At 44.0% G+C, this 14888-nt stretch overlaps 2 protein-coding genes across 2 annotated transcripts, besides 10 other annotated features; both read right to left on the reverse strand.

Annotated features, from left to right (window-relative positions):
- Positions 1-401: 401 nt before the first annotated feature.
- PVX_080045 (hypothetical protein, conserved) lies at positions 402-4063 on the reverse strand (the record flags this gene model as incomplete). Its single annotated transcript, XM_001613667.1, has 2 exons — positions 402-513; positions 735-4063. 2 exons carry the CDS (start codon positions 4061-4063, stop codon positions 402-404), a joined length of 3441 nt encoding a protein of 1146 aa, XP_001613717.1.
- Positions 2657-2683: a microsatellite.
- Positions 2902-2966: a microsatellite.
- Positions 3051-3101: a microsatellite.
- Positions 3209-3288: a microsatellite.
- Positions 3425-3566: a microsatellite.
- A 195-nt stretch (positions 4064-4258) lies between the features above and the next one.
- Positions 4259-4280: a microsatellite.
- Positions 4281-6558: 2278 nt separating this feature from the next.
- On the reverse strand, positions 6559-10094 carry PVX_080050 (karyopherin beta, putative; the record flags this gene model as incomplete). The annotated part of the gene is made up of 1 exon (XM_001613668.1): positions 6559-10094. The coding sequence occupies one exon, from the start codon at positions 10092-10094 to the stop codon at positions 6720-6722; it is 3375 nt and encodes a 1124-aa protein (XP_001613718.1). The 3' UTR covers positions 6559-6719.
- Positions 8849-8886: a microsatellite.
- Positions 9054-9077: a microsatellite.
- Positions 10095-11178: 1084 nt separating the features above from the next.
- Positions 11179-11205: a microsatellite.
- A 2502-nt stretch (positions 11206-13707) lies between these two features.
- Positions 13708-13727: a microsatellite.
- Positions 13728-14888: the final 1161 nt, after the last annotated feature.

Genomic DNA, 14888 nt, shown 5'->3' on the forward strand with positions numbered 1-14888 from the left:
GCTAACAGGTGTATGCCTACGCATATTCCCCCACGCCTGCACACCTACTGAGCCCCTCCAAACAGCTTTGCCACCCCAATTCGTATAATTAGTGAAGCACTCTTGAAAGAAGCAGTTACTTGCAACAAAAAAAAAAAAAAAAAAAAAAAAACTCTTCAAAATAAAACTTATACAGACAAATGTAACATACGACAAATTTACAAAAAAAAAGGACAAATTTTGGAAACACGTCCCTCCCACGTGTGCACATTTGTAAGAAAAGGCGAGTCAAAAATGAACACATCGGTATGTGTCATGTGAATATGCCTCCATGACGAAAAAAAAAAAAATAATAAAATAAATAAATAAATAAATAACAGGGGCACCTCATTTCGAGGCGCCTCTTCAAAGGTTGGCCCACCTCACCCCGCGCCGTTCGCGTCCGGACCCTTTTCCCTCGAAAAGACGTGAATCAAACCGCTCCCATTTCCGTACGCGATTAGATACTTTGGGCCCATGTTCGCAATGGATACGCTGAAAAGTTGTAAAAAAGGGGGGGAAATAAGGGGGCTTATAATTACCCATACAAAGTGAGCTGAATGGAATGTTCTCCACGTGCACAAAAATGGGGCAGCCGCGAATGGGAGCAACATACACGCGGGAGTGTGCGGCAACGTGGAGCAGTCTGCCCCTACGTGCTGCCTCGTGCCGCAATGCGCCGCTAAACGCCGCTACACGGCGCTACGCGCACTCACCACCTGGGCGTGAGGGCTATCGTCTTCTCGCGCGCATTCGCCTCGACGGCCTTGGACTTCCCAATCTTCACCCCGTTCCTGAAAATGCTCTGCAACCCCTGCAGGTACTCATACAACAGTATGCGCGCCACGCACTCAGTTTCGTCTCCCTTCTCTTCACTAATGCTTAGTAGCACCTCGGGGTCCAGCTGAAAATTTGGCGTCTTCCACAGAAACAATTCACTAATTTTAACCTTAGACAAGTTCCCCTTCAACTTCCCCCTAAGTACAGTCCCATCATCAAACAGAAACAGATGCATGTCGTTGAGGAGACAGCTATGTATGCATATGATGTCTATTTGGCTAGTCCAATCCTTATCGATATTTAAAAAATATTTACCCTCGAAAAGATGAATGATGCATCCTTTTTCTTGCCCAAAGGATAGGCAGCTATTTTCATACCACCTCATGTGAGTTACACTTTCTGTCTTCCGTTTGAAAAAATAAAGTTCCTTGTTGCTCCCTATATCTATGATTGTCATTTCGCCTTCCTTGGAGCTAACACACAGGAGGTAGGAATTGAGGCAGGGGTAAAATGAGCACACGGATATGATGCCTTGTTGCAGGTGCAGGATATCTTCGTGAAAGGCCACGCAGTGGGTGTCTTTCCCTGATTGGGGAAGTTCATTTGGGTGTAGAGGCTCTCTCTCTAAGGGTGCTTCCCCCCTATGGCTGGCCCCCTTCTCCACGCCGCTACCCCCCCCTAGTGGGTTCTTAAAATGGCTGAGCAAATAATCCGCACAGGTATGCACACACGCATTCGTAGTCTCCTCCCTTTCGATAAAGTGGGTGATCTTCGCATGCCTACTTATCTCCCTCAAATAGACACTCAACACTTTCACCCTCGTGCTGTTAAACGTTAAGGCAATTTTTAAAAACCTCTGATTGTCTTGTACACAAATGGTGTAGGAAAAATCGGCGAGCGCTTCCTCATCGTGGTACGAGAAGACCTTTTCGAATTTCGTGTCCGCAATTTTTTGCTTTATATATTCTGTTGATTCTACAGGGGGGGGTTCATTTTTTGCCGAGTCGTACAGCTTGGGGAGTAGGTGCTGCTTCGGAATGGCGTAGATGCTTACCTCGTTCCCCACTAGGCAGAGCAGCAGGTGCAGGTGCAAGCGCCTTCCGTTTGCGGTGCGCTCTTTGGGGGCGTCCCCGCTGTCCCTTCCGCTGCTCTTTTGGAGGCATACCTCCCCGCCTACCTCGCCGCTTATCTCCCCGGGAAGCTTAACCCACTCCACCTTCTTGCACATGTGGCTCACCTCCACGATGTCGAAAAGCAACGGCTTGCTGCAACATGGCGACACGAAAAATATAAAAATAAAATTCCGGCTCCTCTTCTCTGAGCTCAGAAACATGTAGCTGTTTAGGTAGCTGCACGTGCTAACGGCTAGGAAGCTCCCCTCGAACATTTGCGCACAGATTTTGAGCAGGTCGTCCATCAGGTGGTGCGGAAGGGGGTCCTCCCGATCGGGCAGCAAGGGGTCCTGTTCTTGCAAAGAGGGATCCCCCCGATCGTGCAGCAAGGGGTCCTTCTGTTCGTTCTGAATGGGATCCTCCCAATCGTGCCCCCTCTGTGCTTGCTTCCTCCCCCTGGTGCGGAGCCCATCACTCTTATAACTTGGCATAACCACCCTGTCATTATCGAAGGTGGCTACCCCATTTGGTAGCGACCCTTCTAGCACCTCCTTCAGGCAGTCCACAAAATTGACACCACCGCTAAAGTCCAAGTGAATTACCGGAGCACAGAGACTTAAAAAGATATTTTGCTCCTGTCCCATTTTCTCCATTTCGGCTTCCATATTTGTCATGATTTTCTTCCAGTTGAAGTATCCACAGGGTGGGTCATCCCCATGTGGTTTCTCCAGTGCACCATCTACATCGTTTTGTTCTTCCCCCTGTGAGTGGTTCCTCCTGGTGCCTTTCTCAGAGTTGTCCTCCCCGTTCGCGTGCGAACCGCCATATAGCCAATCGCACAGGAGAAGAAAATACAAAAACTGGATCCCCTCCGAGTTAAGCGAAAAATGATGGTCATTTAAGCAAATGTGGGAACTTAGCAAATTGTCCATCCTGCGGTTTACACATACTTTCAACTGCTGCACCCCTCCGCATGGAGAACTGTTCCCATGGTTAACACACTTGCTCCGATTGATCTCCTTTTTGGCATTCGATTTTTTGCGCTTGGTTAGGCTCACCCTACCACTTCCCATCGCCACTGCAGTCTCCCCAATTATGGTACTTTCAAATGGGGAGAGTTGCACCTTCCTTCCGTTGTAGTCTATGTTAATATTTTCCATAAAGAACATATGCCTTAAATTCGTTTCATCATAATTTTTTATCTGTTCGAATGAAATTCTTTCCTTTATGTTGATGTCATTTTGGTTATGGTGCCCCTTTACCGCTGCGTTAGAATTGTGGCTACACTGCTGGTTTGTCTTAACTGAGGGGTCTTTTCTTTCCCTTTTCTGGTGAGTTTTCTTTACGAGCTCGTCTATGATGGAGCTTATCAGGGCGTGTGCACCTTGGTCCCCTTGCCAATCGAGTGGGTCACTTTTCCTCTCGCTCAGACAACTCAAGTGGTGAAACAGATCCACATCGTAGTGTAGGGAATGCCCTTCATCCACGAAACTTCTAAACCGATCACTTAGGGTATTTTTGAGCTTCTTCCTTTTCCCCTTTCCACATTTTTCTTTTTCAACTAAGCGCTTCGCCTCGTGGTTCATTTTTTTTTTTTTCTTCCTGCACTCATAGTTTCGCGGTTTGTAAAGGGCATTTTGCGAGGAGAGGTCAAACAGACTGTCATCAGTGTAGTGCTCCTGCTGGTCATCCCACTCGTCGCTCAATTTGCCTTCATCATTATCCATGTGGTCTTCGTCTTCGTCTTCGTGAATGCTGCTCTGCTCCTCGGCACAGTTAGGCACACCTGAGGGGTAATCACCTGAGTGGTAGTCACCTGAGAGCTTGGCACCTTTATCCCGTCGCCTACGTCCACTTCTTTCATTCTGGACTCCCCCCAGAAAGTCTTCCATTTCGTGGACCACCCCATCCGCTGCCAATTTATCAGAAGGGACGCCCCCTGGGGGGTCGCCTATCCTGCCGTCTTCCCTCTTGTGGCCCTCAGCAGGGGCGCCATCGGCGTCTTCTCCGACTCCACCGCTTCGCCCATTTTGGCCATTTCTACCATTTTTGCTGCTTCTCCCCTTACGCTCTTGCCGCTTTCTAAAAAAACTGGGGTACTCATAAATTTCATCCGCCGATGCAACCTTCGGTTTCCTCTTCCTCATCTCCATGGTGCGTTGACTGCGTTAGCTGTCGAGTCGCCTCTTCCCTTTCGAGTTAAATCTTCTCAATTTTTTCTTCTCATTCATTTCAGTGAAAAAGGGGAAACAAAAAAGAAAAAAAGGAGCTGAAAAAATGGGGGAGATAAAATGGTTGCCAAGCGGATCAATAGCGATATGCCCTCAAAGGGGTGGAAGAAAAAAAAAAAAAAAAAGCTAGCTCTTGATTTTTTCTTTCGATAAGAGTGAACAGGAGAGCTTCTTGTCACTTCTGCTCTTTTGAACATGGAGGGGAACTGCTTTGCCAAATTTGGTTGCCCTCTTGGCCCTATTTGCTTCCATCAAATGGAGTTTTTTTTTTGATTATGCAGCAGAACCTTTGAGTTTAGGAATGTGCAAGTTGGCGCTTCGAACGTTGGCGGTCCTGACCATGTTGACTCTCCTAACGTTGTTGCTCCCAACTTTGACGGTCATACCGCCGCCTCCGTGGAATGGCTTATGCGAAGGCACACCTCTTCACAAGAGTACCTTCCCCTAAAAGGCCAAAACAGGAGAGCACATTTAGCCAGACCAGGCTTTTCCAAAACGGTCCTACGAAGGGGAGAGAGGGAGCCTGAGTTTTTCACACGACCCTCTCTACTTGGTCAAATGTTGCAAATTAAATTTCCTAACAATTGTAGGTTAAAGAAAAACGCCCGTCGACGTCAAAGAAGCAGAAAAAACGCACCATTTTTAAGATGGCATAATGTTTAAGTTGGGGAAAATGCGAAATTCCAATTCTTCAGTTTTTTTTTCCCTCCCATGGCAAAAACATTGTGGTGACAAAAAATTGACCTTACCACATGAACGGCAAGGTGAGTTCTACACCCGTTGAAAAAAAAAAAAAAAAAAAAAATAATTTTTTTCCTTTTTTAAGAAATTTGCATATTTCCACGGAAAGGGACAAAGCTGAGTAGAAATTTGTTGCGCTTCTAATGAGTCGAACAATTTCGCCTTTTTTTTTCAAAATGTATCCCCTTCAAAAGAACAAAGGGAATGTCTCCCCCAAACAGCAAATCAGCGAAGCGTCTTTACTGTACCAATTGTACAGCTCACAGGACGCGAAAGTGATACCAATTTGTTTGTTCCCCTGTTCGATATATACATAATTACAAAAATGCACATGGGGAAGACTTCTTCGTGGGTAAGCCTCTCCATATCATGTGGCTCCCTTTGGAGAACTCTCCCCTTTTGCCATTGTCGGGGCATCCGGAGGGGGGACTCCCTCTCTAGATGTGTGCGACGCGACCCACCCGTCCTCTTACGCAGGAGCACCTGAGAATTGCACTCAGTGATGGCTTATCGCAGTTCAGAAAACTCCGGTCCATCCCAAGAGCGCCAATTCGTGTGTACACCCCCCACACAGATGGAAACCGCAACCGGGCTACGCCTCAGGTTAAAAAGCTTGTAGGAATTAAAAATAAGGTTTTTATAATTTTATTTACAACTGTTAAAGTTAAAACGAGAAGGCACATAGGTACATGTGCGCTGTACACGTGTGCATACGCAGACATATGCGATCATATATACGCAGGAGGGCACACACACATATGTATTGGTACATGCATAGGTACTTCTACACGCATAGGTACTTCTACACGCATAGGTACTTCTGCACGCATAGGTACTTCTACACGCATAGGTACTTCTACACGCAAAGGTACCTGTGCATGCATATATATATGTACATCCGCGCGCAGACGCTTGAACTGGAGTTTCACAAAATTAAAGTGCAAGCACAATGGGCTAGAGAAGGTTAATTCTGGGTATTCCACATAGTGGGCGCATATATGTGGCAAGTGGGTCACATGCACAGGGGGGAGGCGATATATAAAAATATACACATATATATGTGTATACATATGTGCATACATATATGTATACATACGTACATATATACATATACGTGTGTGTGCGCACTTCTGGCTTACATGGCGTGCTTGGAAGGGGGGAGGAAAAAAACTGCTTAATTAGGGCGCGATAGGGGGCGAGCAAGCAACCCCCCACGTGCCTATACATATGTACACATATGTACGCATATATACATACGTACATACACATGTAGTGAAAGTCCCACTGGGCTAAATGTACAATTGCGCAGGAAAAAAAACGCACGCCGGGTGGATGGGACGCACAGGGGGGGGATTAAAAAATAAAAATTAAAAAATAAAAGGTAAAAAATAAAAAGAAAAAGTAAAAAGTAAAAAATAAAAGAGTTAAAATGAACCCCCCGCATACATAACATTTGCACGTCTTACGTGAGAGGCACTTTGTTCTGGGGCCGTTCACTTCCTACACCCAGAGGCTTTTTCCAGACGCGAGCGCGTGGTACTTGCCTGCAGTCGCGCAGGCACAATTGGGGAATGCGAATGTACCGCGCGTCCCCTAGGTGTTGAGACTTCATTCCGTTTATGCATTTTGGGGGGATTAATTTTTTTTTTTTTTTTTTTTCCTTTTTGTGAATTTTACAATTTTTTGGAGTTTTTTCAATTTGGTAAAGAGAGATTAACTACCCAATTGGGGTAGCCTCCCACTGTGGAGGGTTTCCCCCTTTTTGGAGCTTCATCCTTCCAATTGGCAGGCCTTCCTCTAATGGATCCTTCCTACTGGAGCGGTCCCCCTCGCGGCGTCACTTTCGATTACTGTTGACAATGTGGTTGAGCTTCTTAGCCTGCTTGTTGGTCAAAGCTGAAGAAGCCAAGTTGCTGAGGTAGGCCTGGTCGAGCGAATTAATGAGGGAGGCAATCTTCTTGTTGCAGTCAGCGTCAGAGAAGTCCGTCTCGTAGATGGTTAAAAATATTTCTATAATTTTGGCAGTGTTGGAATTGTCCTTACCAAAGAGGAGGGGATGATTTTGGGAAACCAAGTCGATCAGATTTTTATGCACTCTTCTACCCTCGGCATCGTCTTCCTTAATGGGCAAGTTATTTAACCACAATTTTATTAGCTCTTCCGCATTGTTAAATTTTGATGTGTGCATTAGGACGATGTCTCCCAAGGCAGCTACGGCGTTGTCAATGGCCGAAATGAACTCCTTCGGTTTTTTGCTAGACGTATTCTGGTGCACTAATTTTAGAAGGTAATCCACAGCTACATTGGCATACTTGCTGAAGGCTTCAATTTTGGTGGCCTGAATGACTCCATAGCAAGCGGCTTGCTTCACCTTGTCATCCGTGTGGTTAATGTTTAGCAACAGTGGGTTCATAAAATACTCCCACAGGCACACACTGTTTTCTTGTAAAAATTCCAGCAAGTCATCACAGACGTAGAGGGCCAAGGCGACGTCCTCCGAGTTAGGCGAATTCATATACGTGTTAATGAAGGTGATGCAAATGTCGCAGCAGGTGTTTAAAAACTGCGTGGAGTGGTATTTGATGAGCACTCCTAGGATGTCTAGCAAGTTGGTTCGGTAGTTTTGCTCTAACTCTTCCTCCCGGTCGATTATCAACAATTCGTCCTCATCAACATCTTCATTATTTTTCTTCTGGTTATATACCAGTCTCCTATCCGTGGAGCATTGTAGTAGCTTGAAAATTTGGTTGAAAAATAACTTGAGGGTTCCATCGGGGAGCACATTCGAACCCGCCTTCTGCAAACACATGTAGAGTCCATTCGATTCTATAATCATTACGTCTAAGATGTATTCATAATTATCATCTAGCTTCGTTTCCGAGAGGCTTTTCAAAACTTTCTCCGCAGCTGCTGTTAGGATAGCATGTAGCATAGTTTTGTTGTTGTCCGTTTTTTCGGAGAGAATTCTGGCTGCCTCGATCAACTCGCTGACCGCGGTGAGAGCCTTCTGCTTTATCTCATCAGACAGTTCGTAATTCAGCATGGGGAGAACAGCTGTAGCGGTGGCTTCTATATAATCCTTATAATTCTCCTTCAGCACCTCGATGATGATGATTAGGAGGTCCAAAGCCTTCTCCTGGTCCTCCAGGAGAGACGTTTTCAACCCCACGTACTGGCCATTCGAAACCATGGTGATGGTTAGATCTTCCTCATCATCTGTTAGCGGTTTGGGGAGAACGCTTAGGAGGGACAAAATAGTCGGTACGATGCTGCTCAGGTAGGGGAAGAAGTCATTTCCTAAGGCTCTACATATCCTTCCAATTGCCTCCTGTATGTACTCCTTAACCGTATCATCAGGATCCATTTTGGTGCTGCTAATTTGAAGCAACGCATTCATACATTCCTTTGCATCTTCTAAGAAAATTTCCTTTCCCACGGAGAGTCCAATAATGGAGATACACTCTATGGCCTTTCCCCTGCACGTTCGTTCCTCTTCCGAAACTGCCTTCTGAATGATGTCTTTCATCATGGGTACTACGGTAGAGTAATACTTTAGGAAGTCCTCCTCAATCACCCCTGCAATGACCGCTATAGCGGTTACGGCTTGTTCTCTTACGAGCAAATAATTTGATGAGTTCAGTTTTTGCAGCAAGATGTCAATAATCATATCTGCAAATGGGAGGAGTGCCATTTTGTCAAGTTCCTCTGCGTAATTTACAAAAGCAGCAGTTGCGTGTGACTGTACTCGGAGATGCACATCATTCATGGTGGTTATCAAAGCGGTGATTATTTGTCTAGGGTACTCCTTCTGCACATACGGCTGATGATCTAGCGAAATTTGACCAATGGCCTGACAAGCAGCATACCTAACTCGCACATCCTGATCGAGCAACACCTGTAGTAACATCTTTATTACATGCTCCAGTTGATCCTCTATTTCGTCTTCAGGCAAATACTCTATCGTCTGCGCTATGGCCATAATGGCAACGTACTTATGTTCCCAAGTGTTTTTCATTAAAAATTCGGACACCTTATTGTAGAGAATGTGAATGAATTCAGCCTCCTCCAACTCGCTAAATGCTTTTCCAACTCTGTCTAGCGATTCCTCTCCTATATCGTAAAGTTCCTGGTTGTCATCTTTGCCTTCCTTAATAGAATTCATCCATTCATTAAACGAGTCATTATTAATGTCCAGCATGAATAGCATAGAGAGGTGCACTATCTTGTCTACGAAATGGGGAACCGAGAGAGCCATTTTGGGTCTCCTCTCCGGAATGGTAATCAGGGCCTCAATACTTAACGACTTTAAGCTGCTGTCAAAATCGTAATTCAATTCGCTGTCTCCCTTCATACATATGCTAAACAGAATGTCACACAAGTTGGAAATATGTTTCGCAAAAAACTTGGCATTATAGTCAATCATTTTTCCAATCGCCTGAAGTACCTTTTCGCACTCTTCCAACACGGATATGTCTGAGCTGCTATTTTTCACCATCAAACTTAGGGATTGCAAAATTTGGGGAATACATGGCTGTACACACTTCACCAGCACAGAGTTGTTATCCTCTACGATGCACGAAATTAGGTTGATACATTCCCCTCTGACTTGCACGTCTGACGAATTTAACCCTTTCATGCAGACAGATGAGACCACCTCTCTTTTCAGCTCCAGCTGGTAGGGGATGCAACTTAATATGCCTCCCAAAATTTTAAAGCCACTAATCAACACGTCATTATTGTTAGAATTGCAAAAATCTAACGTGACGGATAACAACTCGGGCCACTGCTTATTCACAAGTAACTTGGAAGACAAATCGATTATGTTGTTGCATAAATTGCTTCTCACCATTTTGTCTGTTTCGGAACTTATGTTGCTTATCAGTTCTGACTTGACAATATTTTTTAAATTATCTGGTAACAAATCCCAGTAGTTCTCCTCCTCCGCGTTGAGTAGGGAGTTTTCCCCCTTCTCCTTCTCCCCTCCCGCTTCCACATTTGACGACTTGATGTATGCTCGGAATAAGTTTCTGATTAATATGGCACATTGCAACCTCACTTGACTGTCCTTGTGGCTCTTCAGCAACTTCAAAATGGACAGCACCGTGTTGTTCAGGTCATTTTTTTTGTAAAAGTTTAACGTATTTTCGCATTCGTTTCGAACATGGCTATCGGAGCTGCTTAATCCCTCAATTACTTCCACGATCTTTTCCATTCCTTCTTACTTTGTCGAGTTCGCTTGGTTCACTGGGGCCTCGCTCGATCGGCCGGTTCGGCAGTCGCGCGGACGATCAGTTGGGTGGATGCTCGGGCGGGCGGACGCTCAATCGGCTATTCAGTAGCACTGCCGCTCAACCCTCAAACATTCAATCAGTCGGGCGCTCCTCTTCTGGGGGGATCCCTTTCTCCTTCTATGCTAAACGGCACATATATGCGACGACTCCGGTGGGAACTAACCCGTTGACGCGTATAAAAAAAAAACACACTGCGTTTAAACAGACTTTTTTTTTTTAGCACCACATGGAATTGCCTCTTCCTTTTTGAGTCGGTACACAAACACAACAATTCTTTGCAGAAGGTGGGCTACTTACAAGTACGCATGCAGGTGTACATATGTACATGTGCGTGCAAAATGGCAAACTGGGCAAACTGGTCACTTTCGCTTCGCGGCAAATTTGGTAGGAAGTGTCGAAAGGAACGCGTTGAATACAAAGGGGGTGTGGAAGTAGAAGTGCCTGGTGATGATCTCTCTAATTGTGCAGATCGCTCTACTCGTGATGGTGTTAACGGAGGGCGCAGTCAACGTAAGATGCGCTGCGAGCGTGCGGGCTTCGCGGAGGTGTGGGTGTACAACGCGTCGTCACGCGGGGATGCATACATACAAACGTGAGAATATAAATATATAGTACATATATGCGTGTATATTTTTCCTCCCGGCCTGCACGTTAACAAGCTCTCCTTTTGCGCCTCCTCGAAATGTTGTTTTTTTTTTTTTACTTTTCAACTCCTCAACTGTGAAAATAATTTTACTTAATTATTAAACAAACGTACATTGCATATACAATTTGGATACCATTCCAACAATTTAAGAAAAAAAAAAAAAAAGGTGAAGAAGGTGAAGAAGATGAAGAAGAAGAAGAAAGTAACATACGCATGTTCAAGATAAACTTATTTGTTTGTTTTTTTTTTAATCCCTTTTTTTTTTTATGCAATACTTTTAACACTGCGCTTGCTCATTTGAGAGGATAAAAATTAAAGAGGAGGAAAACTTGGCAAAAAAAAATGAAGAAAAAAAAAAAAAATCTGCATAGTAAAACTTAGCTATATATAACACATATATATATATATACTTGGTGCAGGGATTATACGAACGGGCTAAAACGTGATGAAGTGGGGAGGGGGGGGAAGGGCTTAGGAAGCGCGATAAATGTATATATGTATATATGTATATGTATATATGCATATGCCGAGATGATTGTAACGTAAGTGCAGAGATGTAAGGATACAAAACGTAAGATGTGAGATGGCTGGAAAAAACAAAAGAAAGTAAAAGTGACGAATTGACTACAGTTGCGTAAGTACATAAAATATAGTAAAAAAAAAATAAATAAATAAAAATTTAATTTGGAGGCTTTGATACCTTTCACTTCTTAAATAAATAACGGTGTCAAAAATAAAGAAATAAAAAATGTAAACGAAGAAAAGGAAAGCATATACATTATAATGTGACAAAAGAAATTAGGGGTGTTTTTTGTTTTTTTTTAAGAAGGGCGCCTTCCAAGTTACACTCCGCGAATATATATGTATGTACGTACGTACGTAACTTGTATTCGTGTACGCCAGCGCTATATGCGTACATAATAGTACATGCTTTTTGCAAATTTATTTTCGCGCTTCCTGTATGATGAGATGCGCCTGTGCAGTGTACACATACGCGCACGTATAAAATTATATTACATTATATTGTATAATATTATATAATATTATATTATACTGCGTTGTACTGCCGCTCGTGGCGGTTTCTTTGTCGCCTTTTATGCGCTATGCCTCTTTTGTATGCTTTTGTACTTGTTTCCTTTTGGGTGGAAAGGCACAAGTGAAAGGGGGGGAAGGGAGCGAGCGCTTCAGCAAAAAAAAAAAAAACATTTGCTTTTAGTGAGCATTTACTGCAGCCTTTAACAGAATAACGTATAAGTGGGATGGAAAAAGGGGGCGTATGTTATTCGTTTTTTTTTTAAGCAACATTTCCGCATACCATGCAGTATGACGCAGTATATTGTAGCACTTGCGCTATTTATTGCATTTTTTTTTTTTATGTACATTTTTTGGTTTTTTTCCCTTTTTTTAGCTTTCCTTCACCCATTCTCATATGTTCATTTATCCCCCTATCCTTTGTGCGCACCTGCCCGTGGCCAAAAAAATAGCAGCACTTACACGATGAGGTGAGGCGATGGTGCGCACAAAAAAAATATGCCATAAAAATTGGGGCGGCCCACGGGTGTATCGTTTGGGTAAAATACGTATTAAAAGCGCCCCTTCCTTTCTGCAACCATTTTGGGTACGCTAAATATATGCGCGGCGTGAATACGTGTGCCACATGTATGCTTCCTGCGTGGAGAGGATGCACATGGCTATGCATATGTATGTATATATGTATGCTTGCGTGCGTGCACGCATAAAAGGGGGTATAAGTTGCTGCGCGCGCAGCGTGTACTTTTCGGCGCACAAATACGGGTACATTCAGGCGGCCTACGCTTTGCTGCTACGGTTTAGCTGGGTGCGAATGAGCAAAAGCGTACATATGTTCGTAAGGCATATATATATGCGCTTGCGAATGTAGGTGGATTCACTTCCCGTTTGCTGTAACCAGGCGCGTGCTTGCCGCCCGGCCTGCTGAAGGAAAGAGGCGACCTGCTGCCCCTCTTCAGGGAATGCAAACAAAATGCCTATTTCGCATGTGCGTGCATATTTATGCCACACGTACAAATATGCGCACATGAAAATGGCACTATTTTAAAGGGGCGAATAACTCAACTGCTAAATTGTAGGACAAAGTGAAATTTCCGCACGAAGAGTTTTCCCTTCGCTTTTTTTTTTTTTTTTAAAGTGAAATGTACACTCCGTAAGCGATTCGCATTTTTATTCCCCCCCGTTGAGATGTTTATACAAATTAACATGCAGTTATCTGTTTCTTTTTTTTTTTTTTTTCCTTCAAAAATGCATATGGTTTATCCTTTTTCTGGAAAAAAAGTAATACCTGTCATGCGGTTGGTTGGAAGCGCTATATTTTACACTATGATAATATGCCCCCCTCCTACACGAACATTTGGGTAAAGGGGTTGCAAAAAAAAGTTGTGTTCCTTTTCTTTGGTTTTTTTTTAAAGGAAATGCAAAATTATTACATGTACACCTCCCGCTTTTCGGTCGAAATGGAAATTGCTTCGTACGTGCTACGTTTTACACGAGTTATTTGGGATTTTTTTTTTTTTTTTCCGTGGGTGATAGAGAATTCCCTTTTTGCCTACTTCCCCATAACGTAATAAAGCGAACACGCTGGAGGTGAACGAATGCATGTTGTACAGGCACACCCATAGCAAGCACATAGAAATTACAAGCGCGCATATGCACACAGGTAACGTGGTTATGGGGGTTCCACTTTTCAGGGATGTACAATTACGCAGGGTGTTATTTGCCCATTGGGCGACGTCCCCAAATGTGTGTTGCTTATCGCTTCGGGGGGCATGCCATCTGGGTGACAAGGGGGCGCGTTGGAATAACCAGATTGATGGTTGTGGTGGAAGCGCATTCGGCATACGTTCGCAGCTTAGGCGTATGCATTTGCAGATTGCACCATTTTTTCACAACTGTTGGTTTATTTCCGACCATCTGCGCATACGTATGGGCCAAAGAGAATGGCACAATTTGCCTGGGCAGTTACTGCTGCTTAATAAAAGGGGTATTCAAATGTGCTTATCAATTTGTGGGTAAAACTTTATGTCGGCTTTGAATCCATTTTTTCCCCTTTTTTTTTTTTTTCTTCTTTCAAGTGCCACCCATTTGGGGGCACAAACCGTTGAAGGGAAAAGACGGCCTAGTGGTCGAACGCAACAGTGCGCCTCCGCCCATCACATGTGCATACGGACATTGAACGCTGCGCATGATGGTTGCTCGTGCGAATTGGTTGGCCCATTCCTATTTATGCCTCGTTGGGTGCGCCTCCGCACATGTCGCTATGCCTTCCAACGCACGTATCTCCTGGCCGCAATCCTTTAACCCCCTTTTTAAATTCTCTACTTTGGCATTCTTCGCCAACCCGAGCTGTCGTCGCGCAGTAACGGAGGTGTGCATGGGAAGGGAAAAAGCTAAGCTCCGCTACTCCGCGTGCTACATCACCCAAGTTGGCACGTGAAAATGTGCCTGTATGCCATTCGATGCGCTTTGCGAAAATGCATTTTTTTTTGCTTTATTTTATTTTTTTTTTTTTGTTCGAGCTAATCGAGCCTAAATGGGAAAAAAACTGGGTCGAACGAAACACATCACGCCGTTGGGCCTCAAACTCTGCCTGCAAAAAGGTGAAAAATTAAAGGTTATTTTTTTTCCTCTTCCTTCATGTGTTTAAAATGGTTTCAAGTGGATTTCTTTTCACCTACGCAGTGTGATGTGGGCTTCCGCGCGTGTATTGCAAAATAGGTATGACGCACATGGGGAAGCTGCGCGCGTAGGAATTTTGTATGTATGCGCATATGTGCCTGCTCGGCACCTATGTACATATCCGCATTTAAGCCACTTGTGCCATTTTTCTAAGAGCATGTATATAGCATTTGACATATCCCTTGACGCATCGAAATGGCACCTTTTTCTTTTTTCTTCTTCCTGAACCTTGCCACTTTAGAAAGAGGGAAAGGGACCCAAAAATTGTGCATAAAAATTTTTTTAACTTAACCGTTTTTTTTTTTTTTTTTTTTTTTTATTCTTGTTGTTAATCTTTAAAAAGGAGGTGTTCAAATAG

This window comes from Plasmodium vivax, chromosome 10 (genome assembly GCF_000002415.2).
Source record: "Plasmodium vivax chromosome 10, whole genome shotgun sequence".
Lineage (NCBI taxonomy): Eukaryota > Apicomplexa > Aconoidasida > Haemosporida > Plasmodiidae > Plasmodium > Plasmodium vivax.